Genomic DNA, 22,978 nt, shown 5'->3' with positions numbered 1-22,978 from the left:
CTATGGCATATGGACGATGCGAAACCGCGATGCGAAACCGGCTTGGCGAGCATCAACCCAAGACAAAACAGGTCGTTCCAGCGGGTCCGCTACGATGAACGACCTGTCCATGCTTCTCGATATGTGACAATACTTCATCCACGGCGACTACTAGCTGTATGCATCCACCCCAACCTGTCATCCGATCATCCATAAATGGCTCATTGGGAAATGAGGGGTGCAGCCTTTGCAAAATTTCGCGATCCCAACGACTTGAACCGGCGCAGCAGCGTTGACTCGGATGCGGATTTCTCCGATGCATGGAAAAGCGAACAAACTGCGAAAGAATGTGAAAGCCGGGGATGCTGAACGGACTCGGAGGATTACCAGGGTCCAAGCATCCGCCCCGAGTCATGGCAACGATCCAGTCATGGCATCCGGTCATGGACCGGGCGCCGTTGTTTCCCCGCTCCGCCGGGCAGATCACAGTCAAGGTCGCATACTGATCTGACTGTCGACGCTTCTTTACATCATCGGGGTAATGGGAGTCGATTCTCTTACCCTGGGGGCCAATCACAAGACTGACGGACGCTTTGGTCTGCACATCACCCTCTTGATTAAAGCTTACACGGCACAGGAACGGTTTGGGATGATTGGCATGAATGCAAACTCTGTTTGCGTCGTATTTTAAAAGGAGAGAAATGTCCCGGCGACATGCTGCACGTTGTTGGCCGAAGAACCTGGCCATCATCTCGCCAAGTGTATCGCATCTCTCGCCTCGACTGCGGAATGCAATTGCAAGCAATATGCTCCCATCATTGGACATGTATTCCATCGTCATTGGAGTTCCATGCCTCTTGGTAATTTTCTCACTATGTCAGCAAGTTGTTCTTCGGTATCGCCTTAGCAAGCGGCCGGGGGTGCGAGCGCCCATCCTCGCCCATTTCTATCTCAGCGGTAATGCCCATCGCCATCGAGCACGAGCCGTGCTCCTTGACTGCGCGTACGTAGCTAAGCTCCGATAGCGTTGATGATCGCCATCAAGGGTGCTCGCGCACAAGCCAACAACCGTCTCCTCGAGTACTTTGAAGATTTGTTTTCCCACCACGCTCGAGGCTGCCCCAACACCTCGGAGCTGGCCTTTGGCAGCCGAAGAATCATCTTCACGAAGGAGCCTGACCACATCAAAACGCTGCTCACCAGCAAGTTTTCGCAGTACGGTAAAGGACCCGTCTTTCACGACACATGGCGGCCATTCCTCGGCGACAGCATATTCACGACGGATGGGCAGCTGTGGCACAACAGTCGAGCGCTGATTCGGCCCATGTTCACCAAGGAGCGGATCCGCGATCTGAACATCTTTGAACGATGGACGGATTGTCTCGTGTCCAAACTGCCAACTGCCGGTCAGACTGTGGATGTTTGCGACCTCTTCTATCGAATGACGCTGGATGTCACGACGGACTTTTTGCTAGGGCAGAGCGTCGGGGCTCTTGACAAGTTCGTACACGGCCGCGTTGCCGCTGCGGTTGCGACCTTGTCCACTGACGCGATTTCTCAACAGCGTCCATGGCGAGTTCTCTTCGGTCTTTATGGAAGTGCAGCGGATGCAAATGATTCTCACCATACTGTCGTACGTTTGCCGCCACACGCCGCGTGACAGCTTCTGACCCCTCCCCAGTCCCATCCAGAGGATTCTCCCGAAGAGAAAGTACAGCGAGGGCATCCGGTTCATCGAGCAGTTCATCGAGCCCTTCATCGAGGCGACGCTGCGACTAACCCCCGGCCAGCTGGAGGACCTTTCCAAGTCGGACAAGGAATTCACCTTCCTGCACAACATTGCACTGTTTTCTCGCGACCGCAAGGTCATCCGGGACCAGATCATTGCCGTGCTCCTCGCCGGGCGGGACACGACGGCATCGACGCTGTCTTGGACCGTATACGAGCTGTCCGGCCATCCGGCCATCTGGCAGAAGCTTCGCTCCCAGGTCCTCGAGCTCATCGGCCCGGACCGATCGCCGTCGTACGAGGATCTCAAAGGGCTGACCTATATTACTCACTCGCTGAACGAGACGCTGCGACTGTACCCCGCGGTTCCCTACAACGTGAGAGCGTGCGGTACGCCGTGGCCTTGTCGTCTCGACGATTTTGTCGCTCCGATGGGCTGACGGATGCAGTGGAAGATTCGACGTTGCCGGGCCAGGCGGGGCAGCCAGACATCACGACGCTGTCGGGCGACATCATCTTCTACAGCACAATATCCATGCAGCGGCGTCGTGACCTGTACCCCGCCGCGTCGGACGAGTTTGCCGATCCGGCCGTGTACAGCCCCGAGCGGTGGGAGCGTTGGACACCACGGCCGTGGCAGTACGTGCCGTTCAACGGCGGACCCCGGATCTGCATCGGACAGAACTTTGCCATGACGGAGATGGCCTATACACGTGAGAAGATGTCAACCTTGTTTCCTCGCGACCGATGCTGACAATTGCAGTCGTCCGGTTGCTGCAAAAGTTCGAAAGAGTCGAGTACCGGGGAGACCGGGGTGCCCAATATCACAAGGCGGACATTGTGGGCTGTCCGGGCGACGGTGTGCCGGTTGCTTTCTACGAGGCTGAGGGCGATTGGATGACCAAAGTGTAGTCGTTGCTCGATTCGTAATGAATGGTGAACGAATCTTGCCTTGTTTCGATGCGCACCCCACAGGCGCGGATCATGGCAAAAGCAAAGGCCAAGGCCAGAAGCTGTCGAGCGCTGCGCAAAGGCGCCCCCTCCGAGGGATGCCGCCTAGTGGAAGAGAAGGGTGGAATGGTTTCGAAAGTAACAGTCCTCGCAATGGCAGGAATATCCGTAAGCAGGTATAGATGGCTGTGCGTGATCCTGTCATGATTTCCACCGCAAGCATTGCACACATGCGTCGAACTTGTCTGCGGACAATCCATCTGCGTACACGTTAAAGGCAAGCCGTGTTCAAGTGCGTGAGATGATATCCCAAAGCGGGCACACATCTGGTCTCGACATTGGCGAAGCGCGAGAGCGGTGCCCACGCTCCGATCTTTGACAGAGGCGACGAGCGAATACCCCTAGATCGGCAGGGGGCGAGGGAGAGGTGGTGCGCAGACAGTCGGTGGGAATGACCGCGTGTAGAGGAATCAAGGAGATCATGACGGCGCTGAGGCAGTCTGCATCCCGTTCATGGGCTTCGTACGCCACACGTCATACTGCCGATCGCCGTTGGCGGATGCCCGAGGAACGGGAAGCACCATGATGGCGATGCTCGCTCGCCCATGATCCATTGCTCGATTGGAGCGAAAGGTGCCGTCGCCGAGCATGAAGGGCCCAACAGGAAAGGCACGCCCGGAGCAGCCTTTTCACTCCATTGGCAGCTCCGTCCTTTTGCGGCCTATGGTGTCGGCCGCACGATCAAACGTCAGCCGACAGTCCGAAGTTTAGGCAGCTCCCAGGAGGAGAGGAGGAGAGCGGAGGAGGAGAGGAGAGGAGGAGAGAAGAGGAGGAGAGAGGAGGAGAGCGGAGGAGAGCGGAGGAGGAGAGCGGGTGGTGTGGGGGAGCAGGGCGCCCGAATTAGTGGCAGGAAATTAGACGCTCGACTGGTAAGCTCGACAATCCAAGCACGGCACGTAGGGGGGGCTGTTGGGGCGGATAGGCCACCCACTCGCCGCCGCAAAGGGGAGAAGCACGGGGCATCGTGGGTTGACAGCAAAGACTTTAATTCCATGCCAGATTCTTGCCGGCACGGGTCAACGAATGCGAGGATGCAGGTCGTGCAGAAGTTGGCGGATGTGAAACGCTGCGTAGCAAGAACGGGCAGCGTGGCCTCGGGACGCGCGCGCGTCAGAAGTGAGGCCGGCCGTCTTTGGAGGCCGTTTCACAAGAGTTGGTGAGCATCGCCCAACGTTGGCTGCACAAGTCTCGTTTCGGGGGCGGCGTGTATTTAGAATGCATGACAATCGGGCACGCGCCGGTCAAGGTGCGAGAAGGCTGCCGGACATTTTGGCGACGGCTCCGGTTGCGAGAGAGCCCACGACGTGGCGATGACGAGCGTGACGCAGAAGGGATGGAGAATCGAAGTGGCAGTTGGTGCCTTGGGATGACGGCCAGCCGGGGGGGGGAAGAAAGCGAGACAGGCAAAGACAGAAAGCAGGACAGGAAAAGACAGAAAGCAAGACAGGAAAAGACAGGAAGCAAGACAGGAAAAGACAGGAAGCAAGACAGGAAAAGACACCTTGCCCACGAGCTGATGACAAAGCAATTGGCCCCCATCGAGTCTCGTAGCATAAGTACTGGCTGTACAATCGGTACTTGGACGTCTCGGACGAGGTACAAGGAGCGGAAAAGGTGCCTATCGCCACGCAAGTACCTTTACCGGGCCGTCCCCGGCGCGAGTTACTTTTGCGACGATGGCATACCTCGACTCGTTCAAGTACCGCCGCAGGCTCGTCGATGTACCGCAGGCTCGTCATGTACATGCTGCGGGCGGCACCTGGGTGCACCAGTGAGGAACGGCGTCAGATGGGCGGAAGGCGCAGCCACTGAGCCTTCCGACATTCGCCCATGCCGACAGCCGGCCCCACCAACGGCAGGAACGAGACGGACGGAATGCGCTGACACCTGAGGCCTCACTGCCGGGGGGGGGCCGGACCACCCTGCCAGCATGTCTGACCTTTTTTTCTTTTTTTATCTCGGGCTCGAGCACGAACGGATGAGGCCGCCGTCGACAAACGCACCCGCCACGATGCCGAAAACTCTGAGGGTCCCGCGTCGACGCCGGACGCTTCTTACCCGTGGCGTCCGGGGCTCTCGAGGTCACGCCTCGACTCGACTCGGACTCTAGCTCGGCGGTAGGCGCAGCCAGCGGCGGTTGATGTCGCGACTCGTCGTCGTCATCATCATCATCGCGAGCGTCCCACGAGAGAGGCGTTTTCGGCCACACCGAGGACATGCACACCGAGGGCCTGGAGGCTTCGAGGGGAGCGACCAGGTCCACGTCCCGGCCACCGAACGACGGCACGGCGAGGTCGCAACACACACCACGGAAAGGGAGGGCGAGAGGGCATGCGTCACCAGTCATGCGGCGTCGAATCACCAAGGGGAATCCGCTCGAGTTTGGTCTTCCCGACGGCCCCCGGCTGCCCCGTGCGGGCGACGAGAGACACGATGAGCAATGCCGGTGGCGTGCATCGGCGCCATGCTCGACGGCCAGGGAAGCACGTGCGTGGGCTCGTCGCAAAGCATGGGCCTGCCCCCAGACGCATGCTCATGCTTGCAGACACGGCATATGAGACACTCTGTGAAGATTTTCCCATGACGTGCATCGCGTCCCGAGAACGGGTGGAGGAGGCAGTGATGTCATGGGGCCATCCGAGAGCAACTGTCGCCGCCTACCATGGGCTCCCAGGACCTCGGTGCCAGGGTTCGGGCGAGCAAAGACGGCACGTGTCCGCGCAGGCACCCTGGCGACGACGGATGGTTGAAGGAGTACGGAGTACGACGGAGGACTCTAAGCAGCACCCACTTGTGAGTACCTGGTAAGCAATGAACACCTGCCAAAGGCCAGGCACCTACTTGAACTTGCAGGAAGTCAACATGCACATGCACTACTTGAACTCGCAGGAACTCGACAGGTACAGTCAGCACCGGCTGGTCAGTTGGGTCCCTCGTCGGCTCGTGAAGTCTGTCGAAATACAACTGCTGGCCACGGAGCACTCTGTACACGGCACGAACCTGCTGCCTGTGCGTGTACACATACCCGGTGCTCCGTACGGCACATGCAGATGTAATCGCTGCTGGTCGTTGCGTGACGCGACCGCTACGCTCTGCCTCTGCCGCTTCAGGGACGGGCGATGGCTGACAAGGCACCTACTATAGGTACCTAGTAGTAATGTCGAGTCGTCGCGCATGCGGTCGCGCCAGTGTCTAGACGTACCTCGTTCGGCGAGTGCAGCGCAAAGGAACCTCGAGGGCACATGGGGGAAGAAAACTTCTACGCCTGCACAATTGCAGCGACACATGGACTCCGTGTCAGGTGTAGTTGTAGGGGAAACGCCCAGCCTCGCTCTGCACTCGGTAGCGTGTATTGACTGTTCCCTAGAGGTGAGGTGAGTGGGATAGGATAGGTGCGGAGCACTACTAACAGTAGGCACCTAAGTAGGTACCTAGCACTAATCATTACAGCACGTACAGGTACCTAAGCCTGCCGCTTGCTGTAGGTGCTCTGGACGGCGGGCCTCGAAGCAAGACACGCCGACGCCTTGATGGATGGGAACCAACAAAGGCGAGCGAGACCACCTGCATCTATTTGCCGTCGACATTCGCGCTCGCACCAGTGGTTGAAACTCCGTCGAGCCTTGGGCTTCTTGCACGGCACATGGCCACCAACCAACTCTCGGTCGCATCCGGGGCCTCTGCAGCGACGGTGCATGCACCTAGGGGGGCGGCAAGCGCTGGAGCCCAGAGCACCGATGCCAGGCGCCGTGGTGGGCGCGGGCGCGTGGGCGTGGGCGTGGGCGTGGGCGTCGTGGGCCAAGGCACCACCAACCAGCGTATGCAGAGCACCGAAGCGTGCGCCGTACATTGATCACCACCACCTAGTGCCCACCACCTACAGTGGTGCCTTGGTGGGTGCTCGAGCACTAAAGGACGAACAGCACGTTCCGTGCGGTGCTGGCGTGCAATGCTCCGTCGGTGCTCGCGCCGGTCCTCGCATCGAGGCAAGCAAGTACACGGTACGACGTGCGGGGAGGACTTTGCGCGACGGCCACACCGGCGACGGCGAGGTCGCTGCGTACCAGGTACTTACGGCCGCCGCTGGCTGCCAAGGTGGTGCCTGTGCATTGGCGCCGACCCCCCCCAGGGGACCAGCAGGCAGGCAACGACGAGGCAAGTCGACGGCGACGAGGTCGGCAGCGAGGCCTCCGAATCGGCGACCCAGGCGTGTGCGCCCGTTTCGAACCGGCTCCCTCCTCTGACCGGGGCCATAGTCGGGGAGAGAGAGGACGACTCGTCGTGCCGTCCGTCGTCGTGGATTTCGGTCCACGACACGATGCCCTCCCCGTCGCGCCGCGCCCCCCCCCCCCCGTGCACGCCCATCGTCGCCGGCAGGGCCGCACCCGCCGCTGGGCCTCTGTGACGCTCACTCAGCCGCAGCGCCATCGGCACCACGCTCCCCGCTGCGCCGGCGACGGGAGTCATCGGCGGATGGGCCCGTCGCACGCCCTCGCCTGTCGCCCGCCGGCATGACGAGGCTGCCCGGCCAGGCAGAAACGAGAGCCCTGGCGGGTGCGGCGGTGGCACGGGGGCACGAGCAAGCAAGCTGCAGGGGTGCCAGCGCCAGGGGGCCTGCTAGCCGGGGCACCTCGACAGGGGGGTAAGCCGGTAGGTGGTGTGTGGGTGCGCCGCAAGTACACTTACAGAAGGCACTCTGATACAGAGTATCTAGTAATAATTAGGGCACCTGTGCGGTACAGAGTAATTACACCGACTGTGCAACTACGGCGCAAGCAAGGCACATCGATGGCTTGATGGATCGGAACCAACCAAGGCGAGCGAGGCCACGGTGCTCCGTACTGTACTTGCACTCGCAAGCACTTGCAGGTGCGCCACAGGCAAGCAAGTACATGTACAGCGCGTTAGGGACCTCTCCCGTCGTCGCCGCGGCTCGCTAACGGCATCTACCCTGGTCAGGCCCAGCATGTGCCACGGCCGCTCGTCGGCTGTGGCGAGGAGAGGCAAGGCAAGTGGGACCATGGGCAGGGAAGTGGAAGGGGAAGTGGCAAGGGACGTGGAAGGGAAAGTGCAACGGAAGTGAAAGGGTGGCGAGGGTGGGGGGGCGGAGGCGCTGCCGGCCAATGGCGCCGTCCAACGCCACGGTGCTTGCCATCCCGTGGTAGTGGCGGCAAGTACAGATACTTGGCGCTGGCCTGGCCGGCCACTTTCCGTCCGGCCTGCTGCCCCGGCCTCGCAGGTACCTGTACAGCACGAGTGGCCGTGCAAGCAGTCATCGGCGCCACGTCCAAGAGCTCCGTACCTCTTGCCGTTCATGTACAGTACTTGCCATGCATCGACAGCGTACACATGTACTCCGTGCTGCCTTCCACTTACACGCGCACACATCGTACTTAACCTCGACCATGCCTCTCGCCATGTCCACCTTTTCTCCCTCCGACTCAACCCTCTACACATCGATCCATCTTGCCCTCTCCTTGGCTCATTCTCCTCTCAAGACACGCGAGGGAACCGGCCGACGACGAGGTGGCACAGTGGCAAAGCAATAAGCCGCCATCGACGACACTTGCTTCCCCCGCCCGCAAGCAACACCAACGACCACCTTTCCATCGTCACGTTGCCTTTTTCTCGCCCGGCCGCCGTCGATAGCGGCTCTGTCCTCTCCCGCCCATCTGTCGATTCTCGTGCCGTTCCCGTCATCAGACGCCGCGCCGTTGACGCCTGGCCGCGTCCAGCACCCTCGTCTCGCCGCCCAGCCATCAGCCTGACTTTTGCAACTCGTGCCGTCCCCGTCATCAGACGGCGGGCCATTGACTCCAGCACCCTCGCCTCGCCGCCCGGCCATCAGCCTGACCTTTGCATCTCGTGCCGTCCCCGTCATCAGACGTCGGCCCGTTGACGCCTCGCCGCCCGGCCATCAGCCTGACTTTTGCATCTCGCGCCGTCCCCGTCATCAGACGCCGGGCCATTGACTCCGGCACCCTCGTCTCGCCGCCCGGCCACCAGCCTGACCTTTGCATCTTGTGCCGTCCCCGTCATCAGACGTCGGCCCGTTGACGCCTCGCCGCGTCCAGCACCCTCGCCTCGCCGCCCGGCCATCAGCCTGACCATGTGCACCACGCACGTCTGCACCTACAGCTACCCCGACGGCCGCGTCGAGCAGGCCTGTCGGCCGGTCCTCTGCCACGCTTCCCGCCACGGCCAGGTCTGCGGCGACAACGTCCTCCTCCGGCACTCGGCCCAGTACGTGCAGTACCCCGACGGCACCCCGTCGTCCTTCCAGGCATCCGCCCCGCTCCCGTCGTCCTTCCTCGGGTGCTTCCCTCCGGCGCCGTCGTTCAGGCGGCGTTCGAGAACGCCCAACCGTCGGTCGGCCGACGAATCGGACCGGTCCCGCCGCAGCTCCCCGTGCGGCCGGCGGCCTCCCGGCGTCTACGTCAACGGCCAGCGCGTTCTCGACATCAACCGCCGGGAGCGCGACCGCCACGCGCGCCGGGAGCGCATCGTGGTGGTTGAAAACCCGCCGACGCCCAGCACGCCGCCCCAGGTCTTCAGCTTTCCTCACACGGCCCCCTCGTCGCCCGTGCTATCGCCGCACATCGTCGAAGCGGTGCCGCGCGAGTCGCACTCGAGAAGACCCGTCATCGTCGACGAGCGTCCGCGACCCCACGTCGAGGTGGTCGACGGCCCGCGGGGCAAGCACTCTCGACACCCGTCGGCGGCCACGCAGGGCCGGCCATCGTTTGGCGCCGCCGAGGACGACGCACGGCAACGGCGGCGCGAGCGCGAGGCCATCCGCCAGGAGCGTCGGAAGCGCCAGGCCGAGGATAGGGAAGCCTGCGAGAGGGTGATTCCCGACGATCGCGCTCGCCAGCGCATCGCCGAGGCCAACGCCGAGATTGCGAGCCGTCCGGCCGTGCCGATGCCGTCGATGCCGAGACGTGCCTCCTCGTTTGCCGCCCGGGAAGGCCGGGACCGTGAGGCCGAGCTGATGGCTTCCCTCGGCCGGCTCGACGACCGCGAGAGACGCCGGGAGGAGGAGCTGGCGCGCCGGGCCAATCTCCGCGAGAGGGCGGTGCCGCGACGAAGGGCCACGGTCGGACCGGGCAGCCGCCGCCACCGCGTGCTCTACGACGACGGCGTCTACCGATGGGAGTGATGGCCACAGGCACATGTCGCCGCGCTCCTTTCCCTTGCCTCTACTTTCGACTGGTTTTTTTTTTCTTTCTTGACACGGAAGCGGCGTATGGGCATTGGCGTTTGAAATTTTGTCACGAGCATGCATGCATTTCGCGTCGTCACAAACGACCATGGCGAACTTGGCTTTTCCTCGACACATCTTTCCTTTGTCTTGTTTTTCATCTCACGTGATACCATCCATGTACGGAAGGAGAGAAAGCAAAAAATGGAGAATCATGTATCGATGCATGGGCTCGTCGTTGATGACAGCACCGTCTCGCTCCTCACCAATGTGCCTTGGCCCCTCTCAGTTTGTCGAGCAGTTCTGGAACGTGCTTTGCTGAATGGGCAGTCTAGTTCACATGCATTTACGATGCCTTTGTGCACCTACCCCTGGCACGTCTAGACGGGACGGAAATGGTCCGTATACACTTCTGTTGCGTCATCTTTTGTCCAAGAAATACTCCTGCCTCGTCGTTTGGCTGCGACAACTAGTGCCATCTCAAGACTGGATGCTTTATTTGCATAACCCTGCCGCAGCCTGCAGCTTCTAGGTGTCATCATGTCGCGTTTCGCACAGCATGTATGCCATAGGCATACCAACTCCCTCGCGATTCCTACTTTCCTAGATGCTCTTTATACTCCCTCGCTATTCTACTTTCCTAGATGCTCTTTACCGTCTTCTGGACCAAACGGCTTCTATATAATCTTCTCAAGCCGGCATGCGTTAGGCTCGAGGAGCAAATGGTTTACAACTAGCCGTACTAGTTTACAATACTTAAAGCAGGATTCCGCGCCTCGTTGGCATACATCCTCGCTACTCGCCATCTGTCGTTTCTCCTTCGACCATGGAGCTGGCAGGGACATGTTGACGCTACACCAGTCAGTCACTTTCCCGGAGCAGTCATAATGTGCCGAGCGACCAAGGCAAGAAATTCGACACGACCCTTCGTTCTCCATTTACTTGTATACATCTTGGTCATGCTGCCAAGGCAGAGACGACACTGATCACCATCGGCCTCGGAGACAACACCTTCCCGAACGAGGGCTCCGGCTACCTCTCGTCCTCCCTAAAACGAAACTCAACCGCTCGTGTGCCCCTTCTTTGCTTGTGCCAACTCCATTCCACGACGAGCTAGTTCGAACCCATGACGTCCAGCCTCGGCCAGAATTTGTTCCATCACGAGCGAGACCGCCCGCGAAACTATTTTCCCGTCTTCATCGTCGTCTTGCCACCTGTAAATCTTGGTCCTCTTTGCCAGCTCGGCCTGCGGACTTTCTGGGCTGAGCTGTTGCGAGGCTGCTCCCAGCTCGACTTGGCCAACTGCTAGGTTGAGACGTGTGTTTCCTCTCACCTGCGGGACGTCCGGGGCCACATCCTCGACGGCGACGCCCATCTCGTTCAGAACAAGTCGCTGAAATTCGTCGGCCGAAGAAGTTAAAGTTCGATGAGCCAATAAAACGATGCGCTGCGCCATGGTTCCGGACCCCAACATGGTTACCCCGGCCTGCTTCAACGATGCCAAGGTCAAGGCGCCTCCGACGGCGATGGACGACAGCAGACTCAGTGCCACCAAGGCACCGGTTTGAACATAGGAGCCTTCGGGTGCTAGGTGTTTGAGCGTCTCCATGTTGCGCGCAAACGTCTCTCTGCTCTGCACTTCGGCATCGATGGCCTTGACGACCTCTCTGGCTTCGTGAACCATTGGCTTGAGCTTTTCCAAATACGGATTCTGAACCTGTATGATGGCATCATGTTTGGCCACGGCTCGCTCGATGGCTTTTTCCTTGCCCTCGCGATATTTTCCTAGCCACTGAATGCCTTCATTTAGCCTCCGCACCTGCGGGGAATCCTTTCCGAAACGCAGCGTTTTTTGCAGCTCTTCCACTTGCATGGTATTTTTCTCATTCTCGTCCGTCAACCTGTCCAGAAGCTCTTCGAGCGATTGAACATTCGTCATTACGCTGGAAGTCAACGAAGTCGCTCGCTCTCCCGTGGCTTTCTCTCCCATGCCGTGCTCTTCTGCCAACTTTTGCAGCTCCTTGGAATCGGAATGGATTTTTTCCAGCAGCTCCGCCGCCTGCTGCGTGTTGGCCCCCCACTGGATATTCGTCATGGCCTTTGCCGCCGTGAGCATCATTTGCCATGCGCGATCATAGTACTCTCTCGAAAGAAAAGTGGTATCTGAGACCAGGCGAGCCACTCTCCAAAGGTTGGACTCGGCTGATTTGTACGCGTCTTGAGCCGTTACGAATTGGTCAAAGGCTTTTGCTGACTTGCTGGCTCTCAAGGCAACATTTTCGGCCTTTTCAATCACTTCAAGGTCTTTGAAAATGTTAACTCCTGCGGTGAAGACGAGTCCAGGTTTGTCAATCAATGGCATTGCGCCGTGCCACCCCACACTTTCCGCTATGCTGTCCATGAACAGCTTGAGAGCCGCCGGGCCCGTTTGCAGAATGGCGGCGCTCCATGGGAGTTCGGTCAAGGCGACGTGGTCGATTGGGAATCCTGCTAGGCCGTATTGCCCGCCGGACGCGCGCAAGGGTTCGTAGAACCCGGGGGTGTAGAACTCATTTTCGACGGTCCGAATCACCTCGTTATTTTTCGACATGGTCATGTACCGAATTATTTGCCCTGAGCGGACGCCTCCGAGAAAGGAATACGCATCGGCGTCGACAGGAACGTGCCGGCCTAGTGTCTCGAGATCCGAGATGCAGTTCGGCCCTGCGTGGACGAGCATGACGGTTCGTGCTTTGCCGGAAAGTATCATCCTGGACGCTTCCTCGCTCGCGGTTGCAGAAACCCAGACGCTGTCCTCTGCTCCATGGTAATGAGCCCAAAGACTCCATCCCGTGTTACCACGAGGGAGAACCCCCCCGGCCCCCTTGATATCGCCGACGGAGAGAGTGGTGACGACCCAGACTAATTTTGGGCCAGCCGCGGGTCCTGCGCGAGGTTTGAGGCCACCAGACGACGAGGCTGGTGGCGGAACGGCAAAGACGAAACTCGTTTGCTGAAAGAGCAGCAGCGCGGAGACGAGCAGTGATGAGAAAGGGCGCATGGTGGCGAGTCGACGCTTGCAGCGCAGCTCAGGGTTGAAGTTGGGCCGGCCTCGGATCGGTATCTGCGCGAGGGAGAAGCCGATATAATAGCAGGATGTTGCTATGTCGGCGAGAAAGGGGTCAGCTAACACTCGCAGCAATCCGTGTGACCTGAAAATCGGTCGACGTAAGAAACCACATGCTGTATTATTATGCCCCGCGTGGATATGGCAGCCGTGCTTGGGCCATCCGCAGATCCACGGTCCTCTCCAGAAAGGTATAGAGGTCGCGGTATTAACCCGTTCTCTCTTTCTGGTTCTCATATCTTACTAGTCTATCAATTACGTACATGATGATGGCAAGCACAGGTGAAGGTGTACTTGAGTTTTGAGTATGCTACAGGTATGTAACATGATGCGGAGAAGGACTACTCTGCCGTGGGTAGCACGTAGGCCGTAGAGGGCCTGTCAGAAAGGAGCACAAGCACTGCACACGCACATTGTACGATGGGTGTATCGAAGTGAACTGCACTGCAGGTGAAGGTACTGCGGATGTAGGTACGTGTATTATGGCTCTCTACAGTACATGTCGAAGCAAATACTTGACAAGAGTGCTTGTAGGAGTAGTAGGGGTACAGGTAGTTGTAGATGAAGCTACGGTCCCGTGAGGTATTATAGCATATGATACTATACAGTACTTGCAGTAGGCGTGATAATAATTATGACGAGTATGGCCATGAATTTCTACCTGTGCACAACGTACAAGTAGAGTTGGCGTCTTCCATCTTTCATGTGTGCCAACATACTTGTAGTAATGACTGTGTGCCAATATAGTTGTAGTAATAACTCTGTGCCAAAATGCTTGTAGTAATAACTGTGTGCCAATATACTTGCAGTAATAACTCTGTGCCAATATACTGTACCTGTAGTAATAACTGTGTGCCAATATACTTGTAGTATTAATTCTGAGCCAAAATACTGTACTTGTAGTAATAACTGTGTGCCAATATACTTGTAGTAATAATTCTGCGCCAATATACTTGTAGTAATAACTGTGCCAATATACTGTACTTGTAGTAATAACTATGTGCCAATATACTTGCAGTAATAATTCTGTGCCAAAATACTTGTAGTAATAACTGTGTGCCAATATGCTTGTAATAACTGTGTGCCAATATGCTTGTAGTAATAACTAGCTATTACAGGACAAAGTACTTGCTTACTTGCAGTACTTGCAGTACTATGGTGTACTTACTTTTATAGTTCCACGTAATTTCTCCGGGCAAGATAGTACAAATACACCCGGAGTCTGGAGTAAACTCTTACTCGATCCACTGACAAGCACTTGTACAGGTTTAGTACAACCAAGAGCATGACTGCTGGAAAGTACAAGTAATACAACTACTTACAGCACATGCATCGCTCGTTAGCATTCGGTTATGTTATACTATTCACAGGGGTGGATTGAAAAAACGGCCCCGGCCCCTGTCAGTGGGGCTGGTGCTGGCTTGCGGTTGGCATCTGTTACGTACATGTAGTTGTAAATGCGCAGATGGCTGAAATATCAGTTGCCGGATGAGGAGGACGACTGGTGACTATTATTTAATAATAGTGCGCTGCTGTACTGTCAAGTATCAGGGGCTCAGCTAATGTTGGCCATCGTTTGGAGCCAATCCATGGGTATAGGCCGCATATCTGCACCAGCTCTACTGTACACTACCTCTACAGTAGGCGACGAATTCATTTCGTAATTGAGCTGACCTATCTGCGTCGGTCCATTCTCGTCAAGTAATAGCAATAGTAGCTCGTGATCTGGTCCTCGTGACTATTGCCGCTCGTAGTACGGAGGACGCCGTAGATAAGTATTGGTAACTAAATAAACCTACTTACACCTACTTACACACACCTACTTACTTACAAACCCCTTACAGTACAGGACAGCACACCAAGGTTTACTTGGACCTGCTCAACCATCTACATGTTCTGTACATATAAGTGCGTATTCCGTTACGTACCCAAGTAAGCATCCATACACAGCAGTACTCTAGTGATAATGATAATGATGCCCATGCTAGAGCCTGTAGAGCCTGCGCATAAAAGTACGAGTACACCTATAAGTGTGGTAGGTGATGTGACCGTACAGGTACGAGTATGATTACTTGTAGGTAATAATGCACCCATAGCGTACTTGCTTCGGCACATGGATACAGATCCTCGTGCTCCGTACTGCACCGACTTGCAGTGTACTTGTAAATTAGCAAGTAATAGGTTGCAAGGACATGCAAGAGTAGGTGTACGTGTAAGTGTCACGACTATTTTTGCTCCAAACTCTGCTCCGTAGTGGCGGGGCTTGATGGAGTCGGCAGGGGGCAGGTTTGAATAGCTTGACGAGGTCATGAAAAGATGAATGCTCCCGTTGGGACGGGCTAGAGATATACTCTGCGTAGGCGTTCATATTACCAAAGGTGAAGGTGCGTCCGCAGATATGAAGACCGGCCTTGTTCCAAAATCCCTTCCGCACCCCCGTCACCCTTCACCGCCGTCACCCTTCACCGTGCGTCGACGTAGCATCGATTCGCGATGCATCTCTCGCACCTTCGTCCAGCTTTGCTGGTCCCGGCCGTGTTCCTCTGGGTTCCCGCCGCGACGGCCGAGGTACGCAACCGTCGATCCGGGGCGCGACTCATCGGCGACGGAAAAGCTAACCATCCTTTTCAGATGCAGGCGAAACTGCAATGGCAATTCGGACGCAACAACTGCAACAAGGTTGACGGACCCTGCGCGGGAACCGACGTCTACTGCGGAGCGTTCTTCGCCAGAGAATACTCCAGCCAGGACGACTGCTTCAATGCCTACGAGGAGCGGCCGGCCAACGTGACTCTCGACTGGGAGTCGGTCAAGATAGATTGCCAACACCTAGGTGACACGCTGCCCGAATCCGAACCTTGCGCCGGCACCGAGGGCGTCTGCGGCCGCATCGAAAACCGAAGCATCAGAATGGCCTGCTTCGAATCTCGAGAGAAAGGACCCTACCTTCGACAGCAAAATTATCCGCCATGCCCGGATCAGGTAAGAAACACGGAGGTGTGCGAGGGCACCGAGGTATGGTGCCGAAAGCTAGCTCAGGTTGCCATCTACGGATCGATGCCGGATTGCTTCGCACGACGAGAAAAAGAAGCAAACGGAGTGGAGGGCAGAACGCCTTGGTTTTTTCCGCTTGCCGCCGACAAATGCAATGGAGATGTCACGGAGGTTTGCGTGGGAACTGTCGAGTATTGCGACAAGGTTGCCAAGGGCGCAGCAGCCAAGAATTTGAACAAGGAGGACAGGAACGCCTTCTTGGAATTGGCGAGGGAGAACAAGGCGAGCGACAGCGCTCCTGAGGCGGCAACGGTTGCATTGCAGCATTACTACAACGAGACGGTCAAGTGCCTCGCCAGGCGAGAGAAACGACCCTTCTCCATCGTATACTCCCCACGCTGCAGAGGTGCGATGTCGACGGAAGATTGCATGGGATCGCATGCATTCTGCAAGCTTCCAGCGTCCATCAAACTGTACGGCTCGGAAGCCGAGTGCTTGAAGCTACGACAGTACCCGCCACGACAGATCTTTGAATGGCGACTGCCCAGGGCCGATTGCAGATCCGCCAGCGAATGGTGCCGAGGAACGCTGAGGGTATGCATGAAGGACGTGCCGAGGCCGCTGAGGAAGGCTTGCTTGGCGAGCCGACTCGCCGCCCCGTGGTACTTTCGCAAGCCCGACGGTGCGACGAGGAGCAAGCGCGACGAGGTAAAGGCGACGGAGGAGAGCAAAGGATCGGCGGCGTGGTGCTTTCATCACTTCGGCAGCGACAACTACGCCAGCACGTGGGATTGTCTCGAGGCCCACGGGCTGCCGGCGCAGGCGATGGGAGAGAAGCTGTTCGACTTGGCGGCAGAGGGCGTGAAAAATGTTCTTCTCGACGTCGGCAAGAACGTCACGGCGCAAACGGTCATCCGTCAGATTTTCGAGAAGAATGCGACGGCCGAGGAAACGGTACCCGTCATCAACCAAAACCTGCACTCCTTTTTGGACGAGACTCGTCCCAGGATCAACAGCACCTTGATCAGAGCGGCCATCGAAAGGGGACTGGGCCGTTTGGCGGATTCGCCTGCTTCTTGATGCAAGGTATCGGCAATCCGCCGCGTCGTCGTTGGACGGACCCGACGATGGCTACCTAGATCATGGTTGCCGCTACAGTAGGGGCATCAGCATGGGCCCAACCGATGGGAGGATCTGACCTACCTTGCAGGATTGCACTGGCAAAGCACTCTGGATGGTTATGCCTACTAGTATTAGCTAGAAGCTCTGCCTGCCCACGGCAGCAATGCGAGGATTTCTACCAGCCGTGTCTCCGTTCCTACGGTGGCCACCTTGTACGATGGTCATCGACCTAGATTCCATGTCATACTTGTTCGGAGCACTCGGAGCAAAGTCCTGCCTGCTCTTCCACGCCACGGTTTCGGAAATCGTATTGCAAGCCCTTGCGCCGTGAACGATGCGGAGCTGGACGGGAAATATTCTGAACGGGAAATATTCTGGACGGGAAATATTCTGGACGGGAAATATTCTGGACGGGAAATATTCTGGACGGGAAATACTCTGGACAGCAATGAGACGTGTCGCAGAGGCCTCGGCACCAACGTCATCACCGCCATGTCGGAATCGAGGGCGCGGCTTGGCGAGATGCTCCCACCATCGCAGGCAGGACCTGGACGAGTCAGTCCCGTAATAGAGCCATTCGATGCTCATGGAGGCTGCCATGGCACGCTGCGCAGTACCCGCTCTCACCCATGGACATGCGACAAAATCCTGCACGAAAATCCCATGGCTGCACTCGTTCGCCGTGCCAGATAGTGGGTGCCTGTGTTGCAAACATTCTCACGGTGCGAATTAGTGTTGGCGTATCGTTGCGAATACATTTTGCTCCGTTGTTGTCAAAGGAGGATGTGCTTGTTGACGGGCATCAATATAATAAGAAACACTCCGTACGGAGTAAGTATAGTTTTACCATTCCGTCAGTGTATGGAGTCAGTGCAGTGAGTGAGTGAGTGAGTGAGTGAGTGAGTGAGTGGGTGGGTGGGTGAGTGAGTGAGTGAGTGAGTGAGTGAGTGAGTGAGTGAGTGAGTGAGTGAGTGAGTGAGTGAGTGCGTGAGTGAGTGAGTGAGTGAGTGAGTGAGTGAGTGAGTGAGTGAGTGAGTGAGTGAGTGCGTGAGTGAGTGAGTGAGTGAGTGCGTGAGTGAGTGAGTGCGTGAGTGAGTGCGTGCGTGATTGTGTGCGTGCGTGAGCGCGTATATAATACTCGCCGGCAGGTACGTGTTGGGCCCAACGGGCGGCGCCATGACGGTCGTCACGTACAGTTACAGCATCGGAGCAGACGGGGCAGAGGATTCCCAACAAAGGAAACAAAGGTTCCAACCATACCTACAAAGCATCACCAAGTGCGCATCGCGTGCACATGTCGAGGGGAGAGGGGGGCAATTGCGCGGGCAAAGAATGGCGCAGCTTTCCGTCACGGATGGGGCCCATCACGTCGCACAGTCGACAGTCGAAAAGACTAGGGTTATCCAAAATGTATTCGCCGCCGAGTCGCCGCCATGACCATGCACAGGGCGGACTCCAAGCTGTCTAGCAGGACAACGACACTTCATCGTGGCGGCTCCGTCACACGCATCCGTATGAGATGGCCCTGATGGGATGGCGCAACTGTGGCATGCCGGTGAGGGACCAGACGCCGCCTAATGCATTCCGTTCAGAGCACGAAAGCACAGGTGCAAGGTCGTCTGGATCCAATACTCAGCTTCCGCAAGAGTCGTGACGTGGGGAGGCTGTCGGTATTCAATCGTTCCCCTCCCATCCAGGAGTGGCAAGAAATTCCATGCCACGTACCTCGGATCAGGAAGCGTCATGGGATTGACGTCCTCCTCTCTGGGCATCATCATCTCAACCAGATCCTCGACAGAGCGCTGGCCATGCAGCCTCACCAGGTCCGGCGGTGGCCGCACTTGGAAGTTTGGCTGGGCGTATTGTACAGCCGAGCGCTCTTGCGGGATGTGATTGGTAATTGTGTCCAGGTTCGTGACTAGGAAGCGAGCGAACTGGCCGACCTGGTTCAGCCGTAAAGCCGTCTGGTGGACTGACGTGGACGTGAGTGCCGCATTTGTGCCGGTACTCGGTCACGATATCGAAGTATAGTCTCGACAACAGTCCACACTTTCATCACCTCCTCTTTCCAGGGTGCCGGCCGTTCAGATTTCGTCTCGTCAGCTCGTCTGACCAAGTGGACGAAAGGATGGGCGTCGAGATTTCGATGCCGACTGGTAAGCGGTCGACATTAGTGTCGTCGGCGCCTTCTGGCTCCCCAAGGTTCACGGGGATACTCGGCTGGTTGTCGGACGGCCGTTTTGAATTCTATTCAATCGGCCGAAGTTGTTGAAACTCGTAATACTCCTCGAGGATGGCAAAGGTAGATTCCTTGGGCACCAGAATCATTTCAAACTCCACGCCGAAGCGAATCATCGTGTTGGGAGTGGAATTTGAACTCGAGAGTGATGGAATCTTGATTCTTGATGGTTGAAACTTGATGACTGGGGTGAATTGACTGGGGTGAAATGGAGACTGGGTTGAATTGGAGACTGGGGTGAATTGGAGATTGGGTTGAATTCAAGATTGGGTTGAATTGAAGACAGGGTTGAACTGGAGACTGGGTTGAATTGAAGACGGGGCTGAACTGAAGACGGGGTTGAACTGGAGACTGGGGTGAATTGAAGACTGCGTTGAATTGGAGACTGGGGTGAATTGACTGGGGTGAATTGGAGACTGGGGTGAATTGACTGGGGTGAATTGGAGGAGACTGGGGTGAATTGACTGGGTTGAATTGGAGACTGGGGTGAATTGACTGGGTTGAATTCGAGACTGGGGTGAATTGACTGGGTTGAATTCGAGACTGGGGTGAATTGACTGGGTTCAATTCGAGACTGGGGTGAATACGAGACTGGGTTGAATTCAAGACTGGGTTGAATTCGAGACTGGGTTGAATTCGAGACTGGGTTGAACTCGAGACTGGGTTGAATTCGAGACTGGGGTGAATTGACTGGGGTGAATTGGAGACTGCGTTGAATTGAAGACTGCGTTGAATTGGAGACTGGGGTGAATTGGAGACTGGGGTGAATTGGAGACTGGGTTGAATTAGAGACTGCGTTGAACTCGAGACTGGGTTGAATTGAAGACTGCGTTGAATTGAAGACTGCGATGAATTGAAGACTGCGATGAATTGGAGACTGGGTTGAATTGAGGAGATGCTTCTCGAGCCAGAGATTCTGCTTTTTGTAGTCGTCGGGCATGGGTTAGGGGACGGACCCCTACACGGGGAAGGTGCCACGATGGCCAGCACCTAGGAAGGCAAGTGCAGTAATACGTGCGACTCTTGGTACGTACCAGGCGACGACCGTGCCGTGTAGGGAGCGCTCCGAGGGATGTCGTGCTGCCCTTCAACTGCCATGACATGAGATGCGAGGGAATGGGCAAAAATATTCCGCCAGGGGAAGGAGTATATTCGCCGGCGCGACTCTCCAAGGCGAGCACGACCAGCGTTGCGTCGCCCCGTCGCCGCATCGACCACAAGCACTCGCTCGTTGGTACTCATGGGCCGGTACTCATGGGCCGGTACTCGTTAGCTGCCAACACTGGTCGGTTGCTGCATTACGCGTTAGCCGGTACTAGGGAGCTGGCCGGTACTCGTTGGCTGCCAACACTGGTGAATAGCTGCTTTACGTGTTAGCCAGCACTTGCTTGTTGTAGCCGGCTGGTACTCGTTAGCTGCCAACACTGGTCGACTGCTGCTTCACGTGTTAGCCGGCACTTGGTGTAGCTGGCTGGTACTTGTTGGCTGCTGCTCCACGCATTAGCTGGCGCTGGTAATACTCGTTAGCTGCCAACGCCGGTCGATTGCTGCTTTACGTGTTAGCCGGCACTTGGTGCCTGGCTCGTACTCGTTGGCTCGCAACGACGGTTGATTGCTACTCCAGCCGTTCGCTGGCTGGTACTCCTCGGCTCGCAACGCTGGTTGATTGCTGCTCCACGCGTTAGCCGGCACCTCGCAGTCGGCCGCAGCAATGGTGGCAGCGGCGCCGTGGCAGACGGCAGCAGACGGCAGCAGATGGCAGCAGACGGCAGCAGATGGCAGCAGATGGCGGCAGATGGCGGCAGATGGCAGCAGATGGTGGCAGATGGCAGCAGATGGCACCAACGTATTACCTGCACTTGACAGCGCGAGCACAGTATAGCGGGGTGGCAAAAATGTCGATTCAATTTGTAAGAGTGGCACTACCAAAACTGAACCGTCACTTTTGTCGTCACTTTTGTCAAGCGACTGTACTTGCAGAGTACCCGTGCACTCCCACCAGTACGTATTACCTGGTGCGCCGTAGCAATCGGTACCGTGCCTTGGTGCCACTGTTCGTAAGCGTACGTGTAGAGTTTGTTAGGGCATCGAGTGCTGCAAGTACTAGGTGAGTGCTGTAGGTACCAGGTAGGTATCGAGGCACGACGGGGGAGCGCCTGGGCGTACAACCCCCGCTGGACGCCCTGGAAGGATGGACTGTGCCGGCACCATCAGGCCTGCGGTCACGGCCCGGCGCCCGACAGTGCCTGTGCCAAAGGCTCTGTGCCCGCCTGTATTCGTGCATTGGTAGGTACTTGCCCGCTGTAGGCACCCGACCTACAGCAGTGCTCCTCCAGTGCTGCAGCCCGTCACCGTGGCCTCGGCAGTCATCACGGCGTCGCCGTCGGGCACTCGCACACGGCGGGCCAAATCATGGACTTGGAACCGCCGATAATAAACATCCTCAAGGTGCCCGTGCCATTTTATATCCGGGGCTCGACGAGTAACGAGCCGACGCCGCGCATGGTGCCAATCTAACGTAGGTCAACCGCAATGGCCGGACAGCCAGGCCGGCCGATGCAGCTGGATTTTGCTTCCCTGCACTCGGGTCACGTGTTGCACTCGATCAACCTACCAACCTGCGTATTTTGATACTGTTGATTCGGTTCTGGGGGAAACTGGTAACAAGAGATCTCTTTCAATGTATCAAATTGGTACAAGAGATTGCTTTCAATGAATCAAATTGGTACAAAGGGAGAAAAAACAGGTTGCATTGACGCGACCTATTGATCCCTTACGTAATCACACCCTGTTCGATTACGTAATCATTGTCTGGGTGATTCTACCTACAATATGTCCCGACTTGCCTCGGTCAATATATATACACAGATACTTTAATTTGGAGTACTCAAGGCAGCCGGATCGGTAGGTTGAAGAATACAACATGCGTGGCCCGTCAAGTCTATTTCTCCTTTTGTTTTTATACGTTTGTGCTTATCATGCCCAGATGCGGTCGATCGAAAGAAGGGTTGCTATGGGCACAAGTGTCGCAAGGAGAGCAGACAGTAAGGAGCAGACAGTAGAGAGCAGACAGTAGAGAGCAGACAGTAGGGAGCAGACAGTGATAGCTATGCCGATCCACACGCTGTTCAAAATCATGCAGGGCAAAGATGACAATCGTTTACGGTCATGGCTCATGCGCCGTAGTGACGGTTTAAAGTGTCCCACGCACATGCAAAGTGCAATGCTATCCATACCCATACAACCTTGGCCAGCTCCCTTTTATTTTCCAGGATGGAGGTAATTAACAAGGTTAAGCAACCGGTAATACCATGCGTTCGATTCTGGACCACGATATACCCTCCACAGATCTCGCATACGAGCAATCTGGCCCGGCGTAAACCGCAGTGCACATGCACTACAATTCCAGTTAGCTACTATTTCTGCTCTCTCTGTCTTTCTCTGTCGGGGTGACAAACTCGGGTAAAAAATCCGTATAGTTATTCGCGAGATCCTGTCCGCTCTGATTAGGGCACGAGTCCTTGCGAACCCCGCAAGCATGGGTAGGTTCTAGTTGAGCCGGAGTATCGTCGACGTAGTCGCCGGCACCGTTGCAGCT

At 56.8% G+C, this 22,978-nt stretch overlaps 5 protein-coding genes across 5 annotated transcripts; 3 read left to right on the top strand and 2 right to left on the bottom strand.

Annotated features, from left to right (window-relative positions):
- Positions 1-1,009: 1,009 nt before the first annotated feature.
- DCS_03361 (cytochrome P450 alkane hydroxylase) lies at positions 1,010-2,619 on the top strand (the record flags this gene model as incomplete). Its single annotated transcript, XM_040800680.1, has 5 exons — positions 1,010-1,479; positions 1,544-1,612; positions 1,661-2,097; positions 2,157-2,420; positions 2,471-2,619. 5 exons carry the CDS (start codon positions 1,010-1,012, stop codon positions 2,617-2,619), a joined length of 1,389 nt encoding a protein of 462 aa, XP_040655713.1.
- Positions 2,620-8,827: 6,208 nt separating this feature from the next.
- DCS_03360 (uncharacterized protein) lies at positions 8,828-9,877 on the top strand (the record flags this gene model as incomplete). The annotated part of the gene is made up of 1 exon (XM_040800679.1): positions 8,828-9,877. One exon carries the CDS (start codon positions 8,828-8,830, stop codon positions 9,875-9,877), a length of 1,050 nt encoding a protein of 349 aa, XP_040655712.1.
- A 1,102-nt stretch (positions 9,878-10,979) lies between these two features.
- On the bottom strand, positions 10,980-12,959 carry DCS_03359 (uncharacterized protein; the record flags this gene model as incomplete). Its single annotated transcript, XM_040800678.1, has 1 exon — positions 10,980-12,959. One exon carries the CDS (start codon positions 12,957-12,959, stop codon positions 10,980-10,982), a length of 1,980 nt encoding a protein of 659 aa, XP_040655711.1.
- A 2,559-nt stretch (positions 12,960-15,518) lies between these two features.
- On the top strand, positions 15,519-17,099 carry DCS_03358 (uncharacterized protein; the record flags this gene model as incomplete). The annotated part of the gene is made up of 2 exons (XM_040800677.1): positions 15,519-15,593; positions 15,657-17,099. The coding sequence occupies 2 exons, from the start codon at positions 15,519-15,521 to the stop codon at positions 17,097-17,099; spliced, it is 1,518 nt and encodes a 505-aa protein (XP_040655710.1).
- A 2,393-nt stretch (positions 17,100-19,492) lies between these two features.
- Positions 19,493-20,320, bottom strand: DCS_03357 (uncharacterized protein; the record flags this gene model as incomplete). The annotated part of the gene is made up of 1 exon (XM_040800676.1): positions 19,493-20,320. One exon carries the CDS (start codon positions 20,318-20,320, stop codon positions 19,493-19,495), a length of 828 nt encoding a protein of 275 aa, XP_040655709.1.
- Between the last annotated feature and the right edge of the window lie 2,658 nt (positions 20,321-22,978).

Source organism: Drechmeria coniospora, chromosome 02, assembly GCF_001625195.1.
Source record: "Drechmeria coniospora strain ARSEF 6962 chromosome 02, whole genome shotgun sequence".
Lineage (NCBI taxonomy): Eukaryota > Fungi > Ascomycota > Sordariomycetes > Hypocreales > Ophiocordycipitaceae > Drechmeria > Drechmeria coniospora.
This window is presented reverse-complemented; position numbering and strand designations above follow the sequence as displayed.